The 25,554-nt window shown below is 40.5% G+C and overlaps 1 protein-coding gene across 2 annotated transcripts in view; it reads left to right on the top strand.

Annotated features, from left to right (window-relative positions):
- The window catches only part of CEP192 (centrosomal protein 192), a 149,639-nt gene that overhangs the window by 112,945 nt on the left and 11,140 nt on the right, over positions 1–25,554 (top strand). For both annotated transcript variants that reach the window (XM_066352246.1, XM_066352247.1), the window contains 9 exons: positions 8,306–8,456; positions 10,969–11,144; positions 12,454–12,577; positions 17,260–17,365; positions 17,784–17,991; positions 20,303–20,382; positions 21,407–21,502; positions 24,341–24,460; positions 24,896–25,020. In XM_066352246.1, the coding sequence (XP_066208343.1) occupies positions 8,306–8,456; positions 10,969–11,144; positions 12,454–12,577; positions 17,260–17,365; positions 17,784–17,991; positions 20,303–20,382; positions 21,407–21,502; positions 24,341–24,460; positions 24,896–25,020 (1,186 nt within the window). The remainder of the gene's footprint in view (positions 1–8,305; positions 8,457–10,968; positions 11,145–12,453; positions 12,578–17,259; positions 17,366–17,783; positions 17,992–20,302; positions 20,383–21,406; positions 21,503–24,340; positions 24,461–24,895; positions 25,021–25,554) is intronic.

Raw genomic sequence — 25,554 nt, 5'->3', positions numbered from 1 at the left:
TTTCAATTTATTTCAATAATGCTTTGCAGTTTTCAGTATATAGGTCCTATACATCCTTTAAGTTTATTCCTGCCTTACCTGTCTGTGGTGGCGCAGTGGATAAATCGTCAACTGGCTGAGGTTGCTGATTCAAGACCCTGGGCTTGCCTGGTCAAGGCATATTAGGGAATTGATGCTTCTTGCCCCCCCCCCCTTTCTTTTGCTCTCTCTCCTCTCTAAAATGAATAAATAAAATCTTTTTTAAAAAGTTTATTCCTAGGTATTTTTTGTTGCAATTGTAAAAGAAATTCTTTTTTGAGTTCAGTTTCTGAAGTTTCATTGTTGGTGTATAAGAAAGCAGTAGACTTTTGTATATTAATTTTGTACCCTGTGACTACTATATTAATTTATTGTTAGTATTTCGGTGGAGTCTTTGGGCTTTTCTATATACTGGATCATGTCATCTGCATAAAGTGATGCCTTTACTTCTTCTTTTTGAATATGGATGCCTTTTATTTCTTTCTCTTGCCTGATTGCTCTGGCTAGGATTTCCAGTATTGTATTGAATAAGAGTGGAGAGAGTGGGCAACCTTGTCTTGTTCCTAATTTCAGAGGAAAAGCCTTCAGTTTTTCACAGTTTAGTATGATATTGGCTGATGGTTGGTCATATATGGCCTTTATAATGTTGAGGTAGTTTCTTTCTATACTCATTTTATTGAGTGTTTTAAGCATGAAGGGATGTTGTATCTTATCAAATGACTTTTCTGCATCAATTGATAGGATTATATGATTTTGTCCTTTGTTTTGTTGATGTGGTATATTACTTTGATTGATTTGCATATGTTGAACTATCCTTGTGCTCCTGGAATGATTCCCACTTGATGGTGATTTATTATTTTTTAAATGTATTGTTGTACTTGCTAGTATTTTGTTTAGGATTTTTGCATCTATGTTCATTAAAGATATTGGTCTGTAGTTTTCTTTTCTTTGTGTGTTGTCTTTGCCAGGTTTTGGTATCAGGGTTATGTTGGCCTCACAAAATGTGTTAGGAAGTATTGCCTCTTTGATTATTTGGAAGACTTTGAGAAGGACAGGTACCAACCCTTCTTTGAATGTTTGGTAGAATTTACTAGTGTAGCCATTTGTTCCTGAACTTTTATTTTTGGGGAGGCTTTTGATAGTTGTTTCTATTTCCTTTCTGCTTATGGGTTTAAGTTTTTCAGTTCTTCATGATTCAGTCTAGAAAGATTGTATAGTTCTAGGAACTTATCAGTTTCATCTATTAATAGATTGTTGAATTTGGTGGCATATAATCTTTCATAATACTCTAGTATGATCCTTTGTATATCTGTGGTATCTGGTAATTTCTCCTCTTTCATTTTGGATTTTGTGTATATGAGTCATTTCTCTTTTTTCCTTAGTGAGTTTAGCCAGGGGTTTGTCAATTTTATGGTCTTTTCAAAGAACTACCTCTTTGTTGTATTAATTTTTTCTACAGTTTTTTTTTTCTATTGCATTTAGTTCTGTTCTAATTTTTACTGCTTCCTTTCTTCTGCTTACCTTGGGCTGCCTTTGTTCTTCTTTTTCTCGTTCTTTCAGAAGTGATGTTAGGTTATTTACTTGGGATCTCTCTTGATTCTCAGTATAAGCCTGTAATGATATAGACTCCTCTGCTTTTATTTCTTCTTTGACCTATTCATTTTTTAGAAGTATATTGTTTATTTTTTACATTTTTTGTGGATTTATTTACTTCCTTATTGGAGTGTAATTCTATCAGAACCTTATGGTCAGAGAATTTGCTTGGTATAATTTTAATCTTCATGAATTTGTTGAGGTTAGTTTTGTGGCCCAACATATGGTTTATCTTTGAGAATGTCCCATGTACAATGGGGAAAAATGTATAATTTGATGTCCTAAGATGAAATGTTCTATAAATGTCTATTATGTCCATTTGGCCTGGTGTGTCTCTTAAGGCCAATATCTCTTTACTGATTTTTGTTTGGATGATCTGTATAAAGTTGTCAGTGGTGTGTTGAGTTATTCAAGTATGATTTTGTTTTTGTCTGTTTCTTTTCTTTTTTGGGGGAGGGTCTGTTAGAAGATGTCATATATTTTGGTGCTCCCTGATTCAGTGCGTATATAGTGAGAAGTGTTATGTCTTTTTGACTTAGTGTCCCCTTTATCATTACGAAATGTCCATCTTTGACTTTTTTATCTTTGTTGTCTTGAAATCAGCATTTTCAGATCTGAGTATGGCTATACCTGCTTTTCTTTGGGTATTATTTTCTTGGAGAATCGTTTTCCAGCCTTTCACTTTGTGTCTACTTTTGTCCTTGCAGCTCAGATGTGTTTTTTGAAGGCAGCATGTGGTTTGGTTTGGTTTTTTTATTCAGTCAGCTACTCTGTGTTCTTTATGGTCAGTTCAGTCCATTTCCATTTAGTGTAATTATTGATGCTTAAGGATTTCCTATAGCCATTTTATGTTTTGTTTTCTGGTAGCTGTAATTCTCCTTTGGTTCTTCTTTTTTGTGTTTCTGTCTGTTGTTTTTGCGTGGTCATATTCCCTACGTCTTTTCCCTGTGTTCTTTTTTAAAACTGTGTGTTTCAGTTTTGGTTTGTGGGTGATTACCATTAGGTTATTTTTTTTATTACTTTTTATTAAGAGAAAAGTTTTCCTATATACATGTCCTTTGTTTTATAAATGCTTGTGCAATCCATCCTTCTTTACTACTGCAGACCATTATCTTCTCCCCTTTACGTTTTTGTTGTCGTAGATTATCCTTGCTTCAATTGTAACCTTGTTGGAGCTTTTACCTGTAGTTTTGTTCTTCATATTCAGTAGAGTTAAGTATTTCCTGAAATGAGGGTTTTCTGGTGATTAATTAATTCCCTCAGCTTCTCTATGTCTGGAAAAGTTTTTATTTCTCCATTATATTTGAGGGACACTTTGATGGGTATACTGTTATTGGCTGCTTATTTCTCTCTTTCAATATTTTAAATGTTTGGGGTCACTGGCTTATAGAATTTCTACTGAGAAGTCTGACAATCTAAAGCCCTAATGGGCTTTACTTTATATATTATGTTTTTCTTTTCCCTAGCTGCCTTGAGGGTTCTTTCTTTGTCATTGAATTTTGACATTTTTATTAAAGTGTGCCTTGCAAAAGGTCTGTTTCAGTTGAGGTAACTAAGTGTTCTGCTTGCTTCTTGGATTTAAGGATCTAACTCTTTTCATAGGCTTTGGAAACTCGCATCAATTATTTGTTTGAAGAGGTTCTCCATTCTTCCTCTCTTCCTCTTCTGATTTACCCCATTATTCGCATTTTTTTTTGTCCTCTTTTTTCCAAGAGAGAGGAGGGGAGATAGAGACAGACACCCACAAGTGGTCCAACCAGGATTCACCTGGCAACTCCTTCTGGGGCTTATGCTCTCCCCATCTGGGGCCGTGCTTGTAATCAAGCTATTTTTAGCACCTGAGGCAGAGGCTTCACGGAGCCATCCTCATTGCCCAGGGCCAGTGTGCTCGAACCAGTCGAACCATGGCTGTGTAAGGGGAAGAGAGAGGCAGAGAAAGAGATGGGAACAGGGAAGGATGGAGAGACAGATGGTCACTTCTCCTGTCTCCCCTAACCAGAATCAAACCTGGGACATCCACATGCCTGGCTGACACTCTACCACTAAGTCAACTGGCCAGGGCCCTCATTATTCTTACATTGCTCTATCTGATGGAGTCAGACAGTTTTCATAGAGCTTTATCATTTTGCTTTATTTGTGATTCTCTTTCTGTGGCATCTCTAGTTGCCTGTCTTCGATGTCACTGATTCTCTCCTCTAGCTGGCCTATTCTATTAGCTAAACTTGCTACCTCATTTTTCTATTCAAGTATTGAGTTCTTTATCTCTGTTTTTAAAGTTTCAGTCTCCTTGGTGACATGCTCGTTTTGTTTATTAATTTTTTTTCTGAGTTCATTAACTTATCACATCTTGCTGAGTATTTTTAGAACTTTAATTTTGAATTCTGTATCATTTAACTACAAAATTTCCATGTGATTGATAATTGCTTTCTGGAGATTTTTTTCTTTTTTTCTGAACTGCATCTCTTTCTTGAGTAGCCATGGTAGCAGTTTTCTTCTTCTATTATGGCATTGGACAGTGGTATTGTTAAGAAATCAAACAAAAAACAACTACAAGAAAAAATAAAAATACAACAGGAGTAAAAATAGAAAAACTTCAAAAAGTAAACAAAAAAATCTCAAGAAAAAATAATAAAAAAAGTCACAAAAAATTAAAAATAAATAATAAATAAAATAGAATTCAAAAGAAAAAAATCGTTGCTCTTCCCAAAGGTTTTTCTGTATTTAGTTTCTTCTAGTAGATGATGCTGGATTACAAGGTTTAGCTCTGAAATTCCTGGGTGACCTCCTCTGTGATGATGGAGGGGGCACTGTAGTCATGATATGAGTGGGGTCTGTTGTGACAGTTTATGACTTTACAGCTTTAGCAATAGGGATCTCAGGCCTCCAGGCACTTCTCCCTATGTTTCAACAGATCAGTGGACCAGTCACAGAGCACCTCTGGTCTTTAGGAGAAAGAGTGGCCCTTGAGCACTAGCTGTGGGGTATGTCTCTTCTACTCTCTGTACCCTTCAAGGGGAAGTAGGCAGGATCTGAGAGTTTGGACGATCACGATTTGTTTTTCTCTGTCTCTATGTCAAGTGCAGCAGTTGGCAGGCCATGGGAATACTGGCAGTGACCCCTCATTCTGCTGCCACTTTGTTTTAGTATCTTTCCAACTGCCCCCCTATCTCTCCACTCCTCCTGGCAGGAGACGACACAGTCACTCTCAGTTTCTCCTCTCTCTGGAGCCCCAGTATACAAAAACCCAGTCAAGCTGGGTTCCTCTCCTCTCTAGAGCCAACCTTACATGTGTGTCATCTTCTACCTTCCTTCTCAACCTTTCCCACCTTTAGTCAATTCAGTGAGCTGATCTTTTCAGGCAAGTCTGCAAGCCCATCTGGTATTCTTTCACTGTGTTGTAGATGTTCAATTAGTTGAAATTTCAAGGGGAGAGATCAAGAGTATCTCTCCTGTTGTCATTACTCTGACGTCATCCCACTATTCAAGGATTTAATGGTGTTTATTACTGATACAAAAGATACGTATTCAGCCTGACCAGGTGGTGGCGCAGTGGATAGAGCATCGGACTGGGATGTGGAGGACCCAAGTTCAAGACCCCTAAGGTCACCAGCTTAAGCATGGGCTCATCTGGCTTGAGCAAGGCTCACCAGCTTAGACCCAAGGTTGCTGGCTCGAGCTAGGGGTCACTCAGTCTGCTGAAGGCCTGAGTGGTCAAGGCACATATGAGAAACCAATCCTAATCTTTTCAGTAATTAGGAGTCTAAAACCGCTGCTCAGAGGAAATGCAGTAACAACACTAAGGTGTTGCAACGAAAAACTAATGATTGATGCTTGTCATCTCTCTCCCTATCCTGTCTGTCTGTCCCTATCCCTCTTTCTGACTATCTCTCTGTAAAAAAAAAAAGATATGTATTCAGACGTACAAATTGTGTAAAGATGTACAGATTTTCAACATGGTATTGTTAATGATAGCAAGAAATTTGAAATGACATAAATGCCCATGAGTATGGGATTTTTGGGTTTTTTGTGACAGAGACATAGAGACAGAGAGGGAAAGATAGGGACAGACAGGAAGGGAGAGAGATGAGAAGCATCAACTATTCGTGTGGCACCTCTGTTGTTCATTGACTGCTTTCTCATATGTGCCTTGACTGAGGGGCTACAACAGAGTGAGTGACCTCTTGCTCAAGCCAGCAACCTTGGACTTTAAACCAGTGACCTTTGGGCCCAAGCCAGCGACCATGGGTTCATGTCTATGATCCCATATTCAAGCCAGCAACCCCATGCTCAAGCTGGCGACCCCAGGGTTTCGAACCTGGGTCCTCTGTGTCCTAGTCCTATGCTCTATCCACTGCACCACCACCTGGATAGGCCAGTATGGTGTTAATTATATAGTATAATATTTTGAAGCTATTGAAACAATGATGTGATTTCATATTAATAACATGGAAAGCTATTTATTGATAAAAATTATTTTAAAAGTTTGCATAGTATGATCCCATGTTGGTATAAAAATAATATAGTGTATTTATACAGTTACATAGGTAAAGTTGCAAGAGTATACACATCAAAATATTAACAGTAATTAGGAGTCTAAAACGTCTGCTCAGAGGAAATGCAGTAACAAGGGTTAGTTAAAAATAATGAAAATATTTGAAGTGGGTCTTGTGAACAGTGTCTAAGGGAGCAGAGTATGGAAAGAACCTTGGATTTGGAGTTGAAACTCAATTCAAGACCCATCTCTGCAACTTCAGCTCCCCTGAGCCTCACCTTTCCTTATTTCTTCTAAGGAAGATCCCACTGAAAGAGTTAAACTGAACTGTACTGTTTATTTGGCACACAAACATTTAGTTACATATTGTAACAACAGTGAAGACTGATTGAAAGTAGATATCCTGAGTTTGTAGTGGTTCAGAGCTTGGCATAGTTTCATGATTCAGCAACATTTCATTCATTGGTTGACTGGACATCTATGGAGAGTATAGGGTGCAGTCTATAGAAGTAAAAGATGGAGTGCTTGCTCTTTAGAGGCTTACAGGCTTGGGGGGACAGATGATTAAGGTACAGTATGAAAAGTGCTGTGGCAGAGTTGTTTAGGAATCTGGGAGAGCACAGAAGAAGGTTACCCCATGTAGAATGGGGTGACTTTTGAGGAATCTTTTTTTTTTTTGTATTTTTCTGAAGTTGGAAATGGGGAGGCAGTCAGACAGACTCCCGCATGTGCCCGACTGGGATCCACCCAGCATGCCCACCAGGGGGCGATGCTCTGCCCGTCTGGGCGTTGCTCTGTTGCAACCAGGGCCATTCTAGCACCTGAGGCAGAGGCCATAGAGTCATCCTCAGCGCTCGGGCCAACTTTGCTCCAGTGGAGCCTCGGCTGCGGGAGGGGAAGAGAGAGACAGAGAGGAAGGAGAGGGGGAGGGGTGGGGAAGCAGATGGGCGCTTCTCCTGTGTGCCCTGGCCGGGAATCGAACCCGGGACTTCTGCACGCCAGGTCGACGCTCTACCACTGAGCAACCAGCCAGGGCTACTTTTGAGGAATCTTGAAGAAACAAATGGGGAAGGATGTTCCTGGGAAAGGGAGCCTCATGTACAAAATTTCAATAAATGTGTTAAATTGAAGGTCATGTTTATAAATCCAGCCAAATGATAAGTAACATGCCAAGATCATCCATCTAAGACGGGGTTGAGTTGGGACTTCGGGGGGTCTTTAGAACACCAGATTCTACCTCAAGGAATATTGGATTGCTCAAGATGGTATATTTATCATCCAGATGAAGAGAGGAAACATCACTTATGACAGCTGCAGTTTTACTTTGTAAATGATTATTTTCAATAACATTTGTTTGAGTATATTACTATTACAAGAATTTATAATCTCACTTCTGTAAAATATGTAATTAGTGGCAAACATTTTCACAGTAGATTTCAACTTTCATAGTCAGCTGTCTTAGTTATTATAAATTTCAGTTTACACTTCCTGTGTTTTTTTTAATTTTCATGTTTTAAAAATGTAATTAACACCTAATTTATATGTAGAATACAGATATGTTCTATAAAATTTCTTGTATTTATAAATTCTGGTGGACTAATCTAGAGATGTTCAACTCCAGCACTATTTTATTGATCTACAATATTATATCAATATTGCTAGTTACTTGATTTGCTTAAACTAATCTGTGAGACTGTCACTTATTTAATTGTGTACTCTTAACTTCTGTGCTTCAGATTCCTCATCTTTGATGTGGAGATAATACCTGTCTCCATGAGTTGTGGAAACAACTAGGTTCATACACATGAAAAGGAAATAGAACAGTGCCTAGCCCACAGCAAGCTTTATATAAATGTTTGTGTCACGTATAACTTTTAAAATGTTCTTATTTTGATGTTCACACAACCCCTGAGATAGATTGTGATTCCATATTATACTTGAGACTAAAGCTTAGAAAGGTTAAGTTGCCAAAGGTCACAGAGCTAATGATTGGCAAGGTTGTAGTTCAAATCCAAGGCTGGAGCATGATTGATACTGAATTGCCTATGATTTGATGCTTGTCAGCAGTACTAAAAATCAAAATGTTACCTATTCCCAATCTAGCAATAATATTTTGTGGCTGCAAAAGATATATAAATTTATCTGCTATTTTGTGATGTGATTATGTGGATTCATGTATTTCAAACATAATTTCTGTTTCAGTGTATGATCTTCCCCAACAGCCTAAAGATGTTCAACTCTTTTATGGAAACATGCAGAAAATTATACTTTCAGTAATTGGGGAATTCAGAGATTCCATTTCTAGCAGAAAATTTCTTCAGTCTTCTTCCAATGCTAACTTAGAATCTAAAAGGTAATACAAAGAAAACATCTGTCAACAGTTTTCAAGATTACTTGATTCATTACTTGGTCTTTCTTCTGTACTTTATTATTATTATTATTTTGGTTTTAGTTGAAATAATTCCAAATTTATGGAAAAGTTAAAAAACTGTTCAGAGAACTCCCATATACTACCTGCATTGAGATTCCTCAGTTGTTAACATTTTACCACATTTACCTTATTCTTTATGTATACATAACATTTTTTCTGAACCATTTAAGGGTAAGTTGTAGGCATGATGACCAGCTAGCCCTAAGTTTCTTCGAAACACAACAGCTCTCTTACATAGCCATGGCAAATCCATCAAAATTAGGACAGTAATATTCAAACAGTCAGTACTACCATCTAGTCCACAGATTCCATTCAAATTTTTCCAGTTCCCCAATAATGTCCTTAATAATTAAATAAATAAACAGAAGCTGTCTCTTTCCCCTTCCTCTTTGTGTGTGTTTTTTTTTTTTTTTTTTTTTTTTTTTCCTGAAGCCGGAAACTAGGAGGCAGTCGGACTCCTGCATGTGCCCGACCGGGATCCACCCGGCATGCCCACCAGGGGGCGATGCTCTGTTGCATCCAGAGCCACTCTAGTGCCTGAGGCAGAGGCCACGAAGCCATCCTCAGCGCCCAGGCTAACTTTGCTCCAGTGGAGCCTTGGCTGCGGGAGGGGAAGAGAGAGACAGAGAGGAAGGAGAGGGGGAGGGGTGGAGAAGCAGATGGCGCTTCTCCTGTGTGCCCTGGCCGGGAATTGAACCTGGGACTCCTGCATGCCAGGCCGACGCTCTGCCACTGAGCCAACTGGCCAGGGCCACCAAATGGTGATTTTCCAATTTCATTTTCCTACATTTATTAGTTATCTTTCCAGTATGACGAAGAGATATACTTTTCCTCTTTTACTTATTTATTCACTTGAGATGAACTCATGGGTTCAGTATTAATCCTTTACTGTTATTATGTGGTCCTTAATTTGACTCCTTGATTCTTTTGATATGCCCACATCATTCTTTGAGCACCTTCTTATTTGGTGGCACAACAGGATATTTTAGGCTCATGTTATATTTTCCCTGTCCAGGCCCTAGACTAGCTGGGACTTCTCTTAGAAGTCCTGCTTTCTTTAAGTAGAGAACGATATTGAAACCAGGATATGGGTAATAGGTATGCTGTTGATTTTGAGATGTCATTACTTCTGGGCTCTCTCAGTGGACAAACATAGGAAATAATACATTTACATATAAATCCACATGTATCCTTATCTGTCTATAAATATGTTGGAACTGTGAGTTTACACTGATACTTCCAAGTCTAATATAACATAACACAGTGTTTTCCTTTCCCTTATTCTACCTTTTTTCTCCAATACTGAGAATCCTGGTCCTACTGTCCACACTATGTTTACATTTTACTCAATCCTTTTGTTTTCAACCAGTCTGCTCATTACATGAACTGTCTCCTTGATCTCAGTGTTGCCAACTCATACTGCCTGAAAGTTCCCTGCAAATCCCAGTGCCACCAGCTAAGCTCACTGCTGACTCACACCCACCCACCTCCGTTACCCCAGTACCTCTAGTTCGCTTCAGCTTGCTTTGTTTACCCCATCATTATAATGTTAATTTTCTTCTAAGATATTCAATCAAAGAAAGAATTAAAGATAGTTACATAATTAAAAATTATATTGAAAATCACTTAATGTGAGGAACTGGTTCTTCGGAAGCTAAAAAGCCAAGAATAAACTTTTTAATTTTTAAAAATTATTTCTGACTTTTGGCAGGTGCCTTCATTATGCCCCTGGGTCAATAGAGGTCTGCTTTGAAAAGGAGTGGGGGGGTGGGCAATGGATAAAGGTAAAGAAAGGGATTTCTGTCTGCTGTGTGGACCTAAAGATGTTTTACTATAGGATAGGAGAATTCGGATTTTGCACAGTTGAACTTCAATTAAGTCATGTGCTTTTGTGGTTATATAAAATTATTTGAATTACAGTTTTTTTGTAATCTAAAGCTTATTTGAAAATGCTATTTCAACATTTAATTAAAAGCTTTCTAAACTTTATTAGCATTTTTTTACTTTGGTATTTTCCTCGGGATAGTGTGTGTGTGTGTGTGTGTGTATCAGCATCATGAAACCAGTTATAGATACATTAAGAGTTTTGTTTTGTTTTTAAATTCTTAATACTGGATAATTTCCAGTAAACCCCTATAAGAGACTTCATATGGCATGCAAAAGTCAAGGCAGGGAAGAATTTAAATCACTGAGTATTCTAAGTAAAAATTTGTATAATAGTATTTGACTTACACGGTATTTTTTATACATTAAGAATAGACAATGAAGGATTTTTATTCGCTGAAAAATACACAGTATGCATTGAACTTTCATCTAAATGTTTTTAAATTTATGAAGAATATAAAGATAATCTGGCTTTCTGTCACTTTTAATTTGTAACAATCTGGCTTTCTATCACTTTTAATTTGTTTTTTTTTTCCCTTTCTTTCTGTAGTGAATCTGACAGTCTTGGAAAACATGGTTGCAATGTTTCTTTGGATGTTTTACCAGTTAAAGATCCTCAGAGTTTTCCACTTTCACAAGTTGTTCACCCACCTCAGGATGAGTCATCCTCTGAAGAATTGTGGACTGTCCAACCTGAACACTTGATTTTGGTAGCCCCTTCTACTTGTGAGTATGTCAGCAACAACCCAACCGAAATGAACTCTTGAGACCCAGGTCTGCACTTGTTTGTACCTGTGGCTCATCTGGAATATATATGTGAACTTTATGCACATGACCAATGACTTGCAAAGGTCCTCCTCTCATCTACTAAGACTTGACCACAGCATCATTCTAACACAGGGCCATGACCCTCAGTCCAAGTTCCCACTTCCCAGTTCCCTGTACGGCAAGCCACCTATGACCTATGATCTGTTCCTTCTGCCACATCCTCTGCCCCAAAGAACACATGTGGCACTTGGCCTCCCCCCTCCCCCCAAGTGAGAGGAGGGGAGATAGACTCCTACATGCACCCCAACCAGGATTCATTCAGCAACCCCATCTGGGGCTGATGCTTGCATCAATCAAGCTGTTTTTAGCTCCTGAGGCTGACTCTCAGACCAGCTGAGCTATCCTCAGCACCCGGGGCAATGCTAGAACCCATCGAGCCACTGGCTGCAGAGGGGACGAGAGAAAGAAGAGGGAGAGGGAGGAGGGAAGAAACAGATGGTAGCTTTTACTTTGTACTCTGACCAGGAATCGAGTCCGGGACATCCATACACTGGGCTGACATTCTACCCTAGTCAACCAGCCAGGGCCAGCACTTGGCCTTTTGTTTGTTTGTTTTGTTTAGTTTTGCTTTTTTAGCAGGGGTGGAGACAGACAGACAGGAAGGGAGAGAGACAAGAAGCATCAATTTTTTGTTGTAGCACCTTAGTTAACTGATTGCTTTCTCATATGTGCCTTGATGGTGGAGGCAGGTCCAGCAGAGGGAGTGACCCCTTGCTCAAGCCAGCGACCATGGGGTCATGTCTATGATCCTACTCTTAAGCCAGTGACACTGCATTCAAGCTGGTGAGCCTGCACTCAAGCCGGCGACCTCGGGGTTTTGAACCTGGGACCTCAGAATCCCAGGCCGATGCTCTATCCACTGTACCACTGCCTAGTCAGGTGGCACTTGGCCTTTTTTTTACCCTCAACATTGACATAGTTGGTTCAGGGTAAGAATAACAGTGGTGTTTCTCTATGTACCCAAGATAAGACCAGGTGGTAACAATCTAGATTTTTTTTTCTCTACCTTTGTTCAGTATCTCTGTAGTTTCTAAGAGTAAACAGATAGATGGTTTTGCTTTAACAGGATTTGAAATTCCTATAACTGGGCAATTGCGAAAGCAAAATAAACTGTTTTAGTAGTGTAGTTATTTAAAATTTATTTTTACAATTTATCTCTTTTTCACTAATGTTAAATGTTAACAACATTTTTTTTTTGATATAATAGGTGATTTGGCAAAAACTAGACGCTTCCAGATTTTAAATAATTCTCTTAGGATACTGAAATTTGAGCTGTACTGGCCAGCACATTGCCTTACAGTAACACCACAACATGGATTTATCCAGCCACAGTAAGTATGCCTTCTCTGTCTTCTAAGTATGTTTTTCAGATACTGGCATGGTAACTTTTTAAGGATCAGATAATATAATTTATTCAGTAGAACTTTGCCACATGCCGACTTTGTACAGTGCACTATGTGTGGTTCTGTGGAACTTATATTGAGTTCAGGACTCACGCTGCTTAGTGGAATAACGACTATGACCGTAGCCCAATGTGGTATATAGACTCACACGGTCAAGAAAGGCATGTGAGCTGGGAAAGAGTTCCTGGAGTAAAAGACACCAGAATGTTTTCTGACACATTACTCTGACTACAGAATTACAAAGCAAGGGATACTAGTAGGCCTATGATGAAGGGTGGTGGTCACCAAAACCCAAATGGTTCTGCCTTTTTTTACCTTGGATTTTGCTTACTTACTCTGCTGTTCTTATTTAATGTGCATTTTATAGACAAAGCTTCCTAACTTAATATGTCTGAATTATAAACCTATTTTGCCATTTTCTGCAAAGAATATTCTAAGTTGGAAGGAAGTCTTTGTGGGCCTAGTGATAAGCAGCGGCCCTCTGTGTGCAGCTGTACTGTTGATGGAAAGTAAGGCCACAGCTCTGCGGCTTCCTCACAGCACATTCACACTTGGAAGTCACTGCATATTTAGGAATAGCAGCTTTACAGAAGAACAACATGAAGTTTATTTACTTTTGCAAAATGATGTAGCATTTTAGGAGTTAATTGAGTAAGACCTGAGGTGTAAAGTATGGTTAGAGGCATTCCAGAGAAACATTGCTAGAACCAAAGCAGTCAATTCAACATTTACTAATTAATGGTTGAAAATGTAGGGAAAAACCTGACCAGGCAGTGGCACAGTGGATAACTTCGGACTGGGACACAGAGAATCTAGATTCGAAACCCCAGAGTCACCTGCTTGAGCGAGGGCTCATCAGCTTGAGTGAGGGGTCGCCAGCTTGAGCGTGGGATCATAGACATGACCCCATGGTCACTGGCTTGAGCCCAAAGGTCACTAGTTTGAAGCCCAAGGTTGCTGGCTTGAGCCCAAGGTCATTGGCTTGAGCAAAGGTTCACTTGCTCTGCTGTAGCGCCACCCCCTCCACCCCCATCAAGGCACATATGAGAAAGTAGTCCATGAACAACTAAGGAGCTGCAGTGAAGAATTGATGCTTTTCATCTCTCTCTCTTCCTGTTTGTCCCTATCTGTCCCTTTCTCTCTCTCTCTCTTTTTCACCCCCACCTCAAAAAAAAGAAAATATAGGGAAATGATAGGACAGGTGTTTTTTTTTTGTTTGTTTTTTTTTTTTTTCATTTTTCTGAAGCTGGAAACGGGGAGAGACAGTCAGACAGACTCCCGCATGCGCCCGACCGGGATCCACCCGGCACACCCACCAGGGGCGACGCTCTGCCCACCAGGGGGCGATGCTTTGCCCATCCTGGGCGTCACCATGTTGCGACCAGAGCCACTCTAGCGCCTGAGGCAGAGGCCACAGAGCCATGCCCAGCGCCCGGGCCATCTTTGCTCCAATGGAGTCTTGGCTGCGGGAGGGGAAGAGAGAGACAGAGAGGAAAGCGCGGCGGAGGGGTGGAGAAGCAAATGGGCGCTTCTCCTGTGTGCCCTGGCTGGGACAGGTGTTTTTTTTTGTTTTTGTTTTTTTTATTTAGAAAATTAAATTTAACAGGGTGACATTGGTCAATAACAGTAACATTGGTCTCAGGTAAAGGTTTCTATAGCATTGGAACTGTTGGTTATGTTGTATACCCATCATGCGAAGTCAAGCCATTTTCCATCCCTGTATATTTGTCCCTCTTTATACCTTCCCCCCCTCACCCTCACATCCCCCTCTCCCTGGTAACCACTTCACTTTTTTTTTCCTTTAAGCAAGAGAGACAGAGACAGAGAGAGGGACAGACCAGCAGGAAGGAAGAGAGATGAGAAGCATCAATTCTTTGTTGCAGCACTTTAGTTGTTCATTGATTGCTTTCACATGCGTGCTTTGACCAGGGGACTCCAGCAGAGCGAGTGACCCCTTGCTCAATCTTGTGATCTTGGGCTTCAAGCCAGCAACCTTTAGGCATGGTCACTGACTATGATCAAGCCAGCAACCCTGCGCTCAAGCCAGATGAACCCTCGCTCAAGCCGGTGCTGACCTCAGGGTTTCAAACCTGAGTCCTCCACATCCCAGCCCAACACTGTATCCACTGAGCCACCACCTGGTCAGGCTATTCTATTTTGAGGAACCACCATACTTTCTTCCATAATAGTTGTATTAATTTACATTCCCACCAGCAGTGAATGAAAGTTTCTTTGTCTCCACAATATCTTCAACACTTGTTATTATCTGTCTTGTTGATAACAGCCAATCTAACGGGTAAGGTGGTATCTCATTGTAGTTTTGATTTGCATTTCTCTAATAGCTAGTGAAGATATACATCCTTTCATATATCATATTTGTTGGCCATTTGTATGTCTTCTTGGGAGAAGTATCTATTTAGGTCCTCTCCCCATATTTTAATTGGTTTGTTTACTTATTTATTGCTGAGCTCTGTGAGTTCTTTATTTATTTTGGATATTAACCCCTTATCAGAGCTGTTGTTTACAAATATCATCTCTCATTTAGTTGACTGCCTATTTGTTTTCTTGTCAGTTTCTTTTGCTGTGCAGAAACTTTTTAGTTTGATCTAGTCCCATTCGTTTATTTTTGCCTTTACTTCCCTTGTCTTTGGGGTCAAATTCATAAATTGTTCTCTGTGGCCAAGGTCCATGAGTTTAGTACTTATGTTTCCTTTTATGTAATTTATAAGATCTTATATTTAGGTCTGATTCATTTTGAAGTAATTTTTTTACAGGGGGACAAAGTGTAGTCAAGTTTCATTCTTTTGCATGTAGCTTTCCAATTTTCCCAGCATCATTTATTGAAGAGGCTTTCTTTTCTCCATTGTGTGTTTTTGGCTCCTTTGTCTAAGATTATTTGTCCATATATATGTGGCTTTATTTCTGGGCTTTCGATTCTGTTCCATTGATCTATATGTCACTTTTATTCTGCCAATGCCATGCTGTTTTGATTATTGTGGGGTTTTTATTTTTAGGTAAGATCTGGATAGGTAGTGAGGCAGACTCACTCATGTGCTCCGACCAGGATCCACCTGGCAGCCCCATCTTGGGCCAATGGTCAAGTATCAGGCTATTTCAACTGCCTGAGGCTGATGATCTTCAACGGAGTTATCCTCAGCACTCAGGACCACACTTGAATCATTCAAGCCACTGGCTCCGGGAGAGGAAGAGGGGAAGAAGAGGAAATGGGTGAGGGGGGAAGCATATGGTCACTTCTCCTGTGTGCCATGATCAGGATTGAACCTGGGATGTTTATATGCCAGGGCGACCCTGTGTCAACTGATCTACCAGCCCAGGCCAGGACAGGTTGTTTATAAACAACTTTTTCCATTGTCCCATGTGTTTAGCTATTAGCAGTAGAAAATAATATTTTTTTCTCTGCCATTTTCCCCCCAAAGATTTTACTTATTGATTCTGCATAGAGGGTTGGGGGGAAAAGAACTAGTGAGAAGTATCAGCTTATAGTTGCTTCACTTTAGTTCATTGCTTGCTTGTTGTATCTGCCTTGACCAGGCAAGCCCAGTGTTTCCAACTGGCGACTTCAGTGTTCCAGGTCAATGCTCTGTCCAGTTTGCCACCACAGGCCAAGCTTTCTCTGCCATTTTTGACGTGTGTACTGAAAGAGCTTTTGTAACAGAGGGTTGTTTTTAAGTCACAAATCTGACTATATCACCGTATTTAAAAGTCTTCTTTGACATGCTATTGCTCTTGAAGAGAACAATGAACACAGAAAATTTTAGCAACTGAAAAAAAAAGAAGCAGTCTTCATTCATTTTTCATCTTCCTTTTCTTTCAGTGTTCTCCACATCTGTCATGCTTCTTTGTACTGTTTCAGTATCATTCCTTTTTTTTTTTTAATTGAGAGGCAAGGAGGCAGAGAGACAGACTCCTGCATACGGCCTGGCCAGAGTCCACCCAGCAAGGCCCTTACAGGGCGATGCTCTGCCCAGCTGGTGCAGTTCCTCCGTTACTCGGCAACTGAGCTATTTCAGCATCTGAGGCGAGGCCATGGAGTCATCCTCAGTGCCTAGTGCTGACTTGGTCAAACCATTTGAGCCATGGCTGTGGAAGGGATAGAGAGAGAGAGAAAGAGAGAAGGGGAGGGTGAGGGATAGAGAAGCAGATGGTCGCTGGTCGCTTCTCATGTGTGCCCTGACCAGGAATTCAACCCGGGACCTCCACACACTGGGCCGACGCTCTACCACTGAGCCAGCTGGCCAGGACCAGTATTATTCTTCATTACCAAGTAAATCAGAGCTTTTTTGTATTGGTCTTCTGCTTTAGAAATTTTAATTTGGAATTGCTTTTCAAATGGTATTTCTGTGGTATGGACTATTTCCACAGGAGATTGCTCTTGGGTTCATGGGTTCTTGCTACTTAGTTACTTGTTAGCCTCTGAGTTGGGGTTGATGCAAACTCCAATGTGTATGGGAGCTCATCTCCATTATCTGCTCTTTCTGAGCAATAAGGAAATGGTTGGTTATTGATGGGACAGTATTTATAACTGCTGTGGTTATTGCTATTAAAGTATAGGGCATTCTTGGTTTTCATTATTAAATTCTTTTTTTAAGGAGTAAGCTACAAATTCTTGTGAGTCCGAATTCCTCCTCATCCACAAAACCCTCAATGTTCCCATGGAGTGGTTTAATCTATATACACTGTGACGATGGACAAAAGGTACTTTTTAATTTTTTTTTTGAGAAGCATTTCTTTTACTATAATTTGTATTGTATCTGAAATGTAATCCTTTCAGAAATCAGAGGAAGGTGTCTTGTCTTGTAGTCTAACTAGACTTATTTAAATACAGCATTTAGGATGGAGATTTTCTATTAGTGATCTGCATGACTCTCCTGGGTGGGGGCAGAAATGGAGGGGGGCCTAGAAGCCATTAATTTGCAAAATCTGCTTTGAAAAAAAGGGAGTTTGAGACAAGGGATAAAGTCAAAGATTTGCTTTGAAATCTGAATAAGCTTTAATTTCTAAATTCATCAGTGTTTTGTATTGTATTTCTTTTTGCTATCATGACTTAATAATAGGAATTCTTTAAAAATTGTAGCTACATTTGTGTCTTGTCCCTGTATTTGGCTCCTTTCAGAAAATTGTGCGCATTCAAATTCGAGAAGATTTGACTCAAAAAGAACTTCTCACTCGTTTGGCTTCCAGCCAATTTGAAATGTTTTCTTCAGTTACTGAGCCTTTAACCAGTTATCTGGTAAAACCAATGAAAAGACCACCTTCCACAAAAGTTGAGATAAGAACTAAGACTGTTTCTTTTCCTCCAACAGAACCTGGTGAAACTTCAGGTACTGTCTCAAAGGATTATTTAATTCAAATGCCTATGACATATTGAGTGTAATACTCTTTTTTCCGGGTTAATTATATGTTAGTGATAAGTACAAATTTTACCGCCTTATTTTAGGCCAGAATCAAGTAGTTATTGGCAGTTTTTTCAATGATGAGATGGATTTGGAGAAACTTAAAAATTGTAACTTTTAAATCTAGGTGTTTAACAAAGCTATGTATTCCAGGAGTCTTACATTTTGTTTGCTCAGAACCATCCTTCCCCTACTCTCACTCAATCTTTGGATAGAATTCTAATCAGTTGGTTAATAGCTAAAGAAGAAAGGAAAATGGGTAGAGCCTGGCATCTTCGTCACTTTTTGTTGTGACAGAGAGAGAGAGAGAGAGAGAGAGTGTGTGTGTGTGTGTGTGTCTCCTCTCTGGGCTCAGTCTGAAGGACTAGGATTGTATGTGAGACCTATTAGAAGGAATTTGAGACCATCTGTCACTTGGCCCTCTGTCTCCTGGCCTCTTTCACTGGTTTTGTCTTCCACACAAGCTCAGTTTCCTACTCTTAAGGTCCCCTCTTGGATTTTGTCATGACCAATAGCTATACCGTATTTGCACTCTCAGTCTCAAGCCTGTCCCTTCCTGACTGTCACGTTTCTGTCTTTCCAGATCACTTCCTGTAGGAGTCCACAGCAGTTCTCTGGCCTCATTCAGACCTCGGGGCTGCTGACCAGACTGCCTTCCCCACTCCCCGCATTCACATCCCACTGCTCTGCTAACCCTCCTTGAACTCTATGCTCTGTCATTGTCATTACTGCTTTGCATTCTTAACTGCCTGGTGCCCTCTACCCTCTACATTTCTGTCTGGCAATATCCCAGCCCTCGTGAAAACCAGCTGTCTACCTACCCCATGTCTCTTCCTAAGCAGCAGAACATTCCTGAAGAAAACCATTCTGACTGACTGATGAGCTCAGCTCTCAGATCAACAACACTAGGATCTCTCCCAGCTCTTTTTAATATGTGTCCTTTACCCAGCTGTAAGAGTTTTTAGCAGTTCCTTTCTTAGAGCTCCTACTCCCCATCCTCCCTCACTCCTGCTCTCACACTTTCCAACTCTTTACTTTGCCTCACACATCACTGAAAATACAGAAGCCATCAGGCTAAAGGAAAGGCTTCTGGCTCCGTCACAGATGAACTCTTTTGCTTGGAACCTAGGCCCATCTCTTCCCGCCCTTTCAGGGACTTCCTCCGGCACTCTCTCTCCTGTGTCAGCAGTCTTTCCCTCTTTGCTGACACATTTCCATCAGCACACAGTGCACTCTACTTCCTCCTGTGTAAGCAGTGCCTTCCTCAGCCTTGCTGCAGCGTGGCTTCCTCAGCATCCTTCCTGGTGAGATAATTATGCTCCCGCCTCACCTTCCTCAGACCGGTTAGTTGCTACCACCACCGTGCTCTGAACCCGCCGCTATCCAGGTCACTGAAAAGCAGCATATCGCCAAATCCAGGTCTCTTAGGTGTCTATTAATTTGATCTCTCCACATTGTCACCCACTCTTCCTTGGAAGCCCTCTTGGTTTTCCTTTGCTTCCCACACTCCTTCTCAGGTTCTGCTGCTGACTCTTCTTCCTGGACATGCCTGTGTCCCTTTTCTTCTCTCTGCTCTCCCAAGGCCCCAGATGTGCACAGCAAGCATCTGCTCAGCTTCTGCATGATCATCTGACAAAAACAACTCTTATTTTACCCACAAAACCTTCTGCTGCTTCAGCCTCACCTATGTCAGTCAGTAAGCGGCATCACTGTGTGCCCGTTTGGTTGAGCCAAATTCCTGGAAGTTGCTCTCTTTCCCCTCCCTGCCTCTCTGTCCAGTCCACTAGCTAGTCCTTTGCAGTCTGTCTTCAAAATAAATCCCACATCTGACCCCCTGCTTTTCCTACCGTTGCCACGGGTCAAGCCTGATGCAGCTACCTCCCGCGCCATCCCTCAGCCGAACTGCCGGGACCTCTCACCGGGCTCCTTTCCCTCGGGCCCCCGGCAGTCTCTTCTCCACAGCAGCCAGTCATTTCCTAAAAATATAAGTCACCTTACTGTTCCCTTGCTTAAAATTAAGCCTTTTGATAGCTTTGCTTTGCACTTTGATTAAATCCAAAATAGGATCCTGTCAGATGTGATTTTGTTAGAAAATCCTGTTGTTCCTATTAGACTCCTCTAGGGATCTAGTGATGGCATTTTTTCTCTATGATGAGGTAACCACAGTGATTATCAGAGTAATCTGCTTGTTTACTTAGTTCTCCAAGAGTCTGAGTTGTTATACATGTGTTCCTTATAGGAAATTATTTGGAGCTTGAGAATCACGGTAACACAGAAGTGAAATGGTATCTGTCATCCTTGGCTCCACCTTATGTCAAGGTCAGTAATAATTGCTGCGAGTGTATTTATTTCCACGTTTAAACTCTAGGTAGGGTGTTTTAAAAATTGAATTATGAATATAGGTCGAGATTATTGGATTTTTGTTCCACTAATTCATTTATTTGATTTTCTCTAAAGCTTGGGCTAATACCTGCCCAGTCTTTTTCACAGTGGTTTTGAGAGTCAAATTAGAGAATCACTCTAAAAATATGTTCTTGCTCCATTTAATGCTGTCTCCTACAGCCCTGATTTTTATCTGAAATAACTTTATTTTGAAAAATATATAAAAAGGCTATGATAGAATAGAGCATTGTATGTGTGTGCACATACAGGCACATTTTTCTCACCCATTTTCTGAGTACTGTCGCATGCATTCCACCAGTGGGAGCTAGTGCAGGAGAGAGAACTGAATGCTTTTTGCTGTTGAGTGTTGGCATACTAAACACTGCAGGAGGGCACTGCCAAAGGGCACTGCCTGAATTGAATGTGTTGTCATGTGTGTTGTTTAGAACACCATGGCCTTTTTGGCATGTATACGGCTCACAAAAATTAAGGGATTTTTTTATAGCTTCATATTCATTTTGAAATATCCTCTAATTTTTGTGAGCAGTATATTTTGTGTGAGGGTAATAGTTCTGCATCATAATATTGACAAAATGTGTGCAAAAGATAATGCTGTACCTACTGAAGAGAAATAAACTGGGATTGCATAAGGTATTAAATGCACATTCAGCAGGTTCTTCAGAATCTGCAGAAGAGGAAGTCCTTAAACATGAACAGCATTCTAAAGATCACGGTAGGCAGGGAGGACTGGCTGCTGACGTAGGGAGGACAGTTGTGTGAGGTGATGTGGGAGCGAGTCTGACGGTACCCTCCTCTAACGACAATGTCGTTGAGTTCTCCTTGTCCACAACAAGATGGGTTTGTGTGTCCTCGATAACCACACAGGTTAAGGGTGTCACTCAGAATTGTTCCATTAACTTTTATATTTTTTCATTTGATTGTTTAAATGATTACTTTGTAGGGAGTTGATGAAAGTGGAGATGTTTTTAGAGCTACCTATGCAGCATTCAGATGTTCTCCTATTTCTGGAATAATGAAAAGCCATGGAATCCAAAAGGTGAGTTTTGACATTGTTTTTATAGCTGGAGAGTAGTTGGCCCTGCCTAGACCAGTGCTGTTCACAGCCAGGCTCCCAGGAGAAGAGGCTCAGCACAGGCAGAGGGTTGCTTCCTGCAACAGAATGTCTTGCTCTCTATAAACAACAAACCACAGCACCATACTTAGTGTTGTGACTGATGTACGTTGTGATATGAGCACTTCAGTGGCTGCAGGCTGCTAGGACTTAGAACATGCTTCAACAGCTCTTATCCAGACAGTACCGTATTTCCCCATGTAAAAGACGCTCTCATGTATAAGACACACCTTAATTTTGGGGCCCAAAATTTGAAAAAAAAAGTATTACATAAAGTTATTGAATTCAAGTTTTATTCATCATAAAATTCATACAAATCTTCATCAAGCGTGAAAAACCAGGAAATGCAAGTAAAAAAATATCTACAACCACTGTATAAGGTACACTCAGTTTTTAGACCCCAAATTTTCTGGGAATGGTGTGTCTTATACATGGGGAAATACGGTAATTTTGTGGTGATGGTCGCATAGTTCTAGAGATACACTAACAAAGTAGTTGAGATGGGTAAACTGTAGAGTATATGAATTATATATCAGCAAAGCTGTAAATAAAGAAAAATGAGGGTGCAAGACTAAATTGTCTCCCAGGAATTTCTTTTCACACAGTACTTATCATAGAAGTGTAACCTCCATGATTTTTATTTTCTTCACTGGCCCAAACCCTTGTATCTTGTCAAATCACATTTGTCAAATGAATTCTAGGTCTGATTTCTTCATTTAAGGTGGGGTGGGGGGAGCAAGGCACACCTTTCTGGAACCATTTTGAGAAGTATTACCAAATAGCTCAATTACTGATATATATAAATAATAGTGTTCTAGCCTAACTGGTGGTGGGGCGGTTCAAACACCCAAAATCACCAGCTTGAGTGTGGACTCATCCAGCTTGAGTACAGGCTCACAAGCTTGAGTGCAGGGTTGCCAGCTTGAGCCATGGGATCATTAACATGATCCCAAGGTTGCTGGCTTGAGCCCAAGGGTCACTGGCTTGAAGCTGAAGGTCACTGGCCTGAACCCAAGGTCACTGGCTTGAGCAATGAGTCACTGACTAGCTTCAGTCCCCCAGTCAAGGCACGTATGAGAAGCAGTTATTGAACAACAAAAGTGACACAACTATGAGTTAATCATCTCTCTCCCTTGCTGTCTGTCTGTCATCATCTTTCTGTCACGAAAAAGAATACTAATAGTAGGGGAAAGTTAGTTACAACCTAATTCTTAGACTAAAGGATTACACAATTTTTTGAAACATTGGTCAGTTTGATATGGGATTAAATGAGCTGATGAATGTTACAGTTTCCATTATGTTCCTTCTGTGTAACGTGAAGTAATACTAGGTTTTCTTTCCTTTTTAATTTTTGTTGTTGGAAGGAAGTCTTAAGTAAAATTTGTCTAATAACATGGTACTGCCCAAGTAGTCCCTGGTAAAATGTGTATTTTCATCATTTAGGACATGGTTGGTTTCTTTCCTGTTCTCAGTGTCCCTGTCATCTTTAACAGTGTAACTCCTACTCTTGATGCTCTCGTCTCCTCAGCAGTATTCTACCTTTGCCTACAATCTCTGCGGCTTGCTGGCTACACAATAGTAACGGAAATTAGGTCACTTTAAGTGTTTTCATGTTAAATCCAGGCTCAAAATCTAATTGTCACCCTAACTAGTAGTCACTATTTTTAACACTGAATTCTTGGATAAAGAAAGTTTTTAACACTGGTAAACTTTATAAAATACTGTTTTTGAATATTACAGCTTCCTGCCTGACCAGGCATTGGCGCAGTGGATAGAGTGTCAGACTGGAATGCAGAGGACCCAGGTTTGAGACTCTGAGGTCGCCAGCTTGAGCACGGGCTCATCTGGCTTGAGCAAAGCTCACCAGCTTGAGCCCAAGGTCGCTGGCTCGAGTGAGGGGTGACTCGGTCTGCTGTAGCCCCACGGTCAAGGCACATATGAGAAATCAATCAATAAACAACTAAGGTGTTGCAAGGAGAAACTGATGATTGATGCTTCTCATCTCTCCCTATTTTTGTGTCTGTCCCTATCTATCTGTCTCTCTCTCTCTGTAAAAAAAAAAAAAAAAAAGAATTGCATTGAAGGACTGGATTGTGTGTCTGCAGGTGGACTGTCCTCATTTAGATCTTAAACTTGACAGCTGTAGAATTTTTTTGTATTAGCTAGCCCAATAAAAATAGGATTGTTCAGGCCCTGGCCGGTTGGCTCAGCGGTAGAGCGTCGGCCTAGCGTGCGGAGGACCCGGGTTCGATTCCCGGCCAGGGCACATAGGAGAAGCGCCCATTTGCTTCTCCACCCCTCCGCCGCGCTTTCCTCTCTGTCTCTCTCTTCCACCCCCCGCAGCCAAGGCTCCATTGGAGCAAAGATGGCCCGGGCGCTGGGCATGGCTCTGTGGCCTCTGCCTCAGGCGCTAGAGTGGCTCTGGTCGCAATATGGCGACGCCCAGGATGGGCAGAGCATCGCCCCCTGGGGGGCAGAGCACCGCCCCTGGTGGGCGTGCCGGGTGGATCCCGGTCGGGCGCATGCGGGAGTCTGTCTGACTGTCTATCCCCGTTTCCAGCTTCAGAAAAATGAAAAAAAAAAAAAATAAATAAAAAAAAAAAATAGGATTGTTCAAATTATTTTTTAATTAGTGGCTAAACTAGTCAATACAAAAATATTTTTTCCTTTAATTGTTCATACCACCATTTTGAATTGGTAATCTAGCTACATATGGGTAAGGTTCGGTGTCCAAACTTCTTTCTGGGGTGTGTTGTTTTGTAGGTCTCCATCACATTTTTGCCCAGAGATAAAGGGGATTATGCCCAGTTTTGGGATGTTGAATGTCACCCCCTTAAGGAGCCTCATATGAAGCATACCTTGAGATTTCAACTCTGTGGACAAGTGAGTATTACACTAAATTTAAATAAATTGTGTGTGTGTGTTAAAACACCAAGTGAATTTGACATGAAAAACTGGCCTGAAAATGCAGAATATTTTCCTGGTATTTTAATTTCATTAATTCTGCTGTATAGCCTAGCTTAATTTTCTCATTTATCTTTATTGATTGGCATGTTTGAAGTCTGGGTTTGGCTTTATGAAGTCTGTGTTTGACTTGATTACATGAGAGAGAGAGAGAGAGAGTGTGTGTGTGTGTGTGTGTGTGTTTAAGAAACTGAACAGTGGAAAGTATAGGGTTTGTGATTTAGAGAATTTAAAAATCTTACATCTTCTTTTAAAAAATTGTGAAGGAAATAGTAGAATTCAAAAAGGTAAATGTATTTTCCTAAACTATTTTTCTTCTCTCCAACTGTGTGATTTTTTTATATGTATATACAGAGTGTCAAAGCAGAAAATGAGCTTGAAAATTCATGCATTTCTACAAATAGTCTTATTAAAATAGATAATTTAGTTAAGCCTCAAAGACAAGCTGTATCAGAAGAAGCTTCTGCCCTCATACCTAGGTATGTTGCTTTTATCATTCCTAAAAACTTTTCTTCGGTACTTACTTGAGATGTAATTTATTCAGTAGTGCTCACTGGCCCTGCCTATATGTTGACGTGTGTCACTACCACTCCAGTGAAGGTAGAGGCTGTTTTTCTGCCCCCAGACCGTTCTGCTGTGCCCCTTTGCGGTCAGCCCTCGCCCTCACCCCAGGGTCTGTTCTGTTCTAGTCTGTTGCCATAGGGTAGCTTTGTTCATGTGCATGTATACTCTTTCCATACGGCTTCTTTCCCTTAACATATTTTTTGGGATTCATTCATGTTGATGAGTATATCTAGAGTTTTCTTTTTTATTGTTTAGTTTTTCATTCTATGAGCTTATTATAATTTATTTACCTGTTGACATTTGGGTAGCTTCTAATTCGAAGCCATTATGAATGAAGGTGCCATGAACATTATTGTATGTGTATTTTTGCGGACATACTTTTTTATTTATTATTTTTCTGGAGTGAGAGGGAGGCAGACAGACTCCTGCATGCACCTGACCATCAGCCA

This window comes from Saccopteryx leptura, chromosome 11, assembly GCF_036850995.1.
Source record: "Saccopteryx leptura isolate mSacLep1 chromosome 11, mSacLep1_pri_phased_curated, whole genome shotgun sequence".
Taxonomy (NCBI): Eukaryota; Metazoa; Chordata; class Mammalia; order Chiroptera; family Emballonuridae; genus Saccopteryx; species Saccopteryx leptura.
Note: the sequence above shows the minus strand (reverse complement) of the source record. Positions and strands in the feature narration are given on the sequence as shown.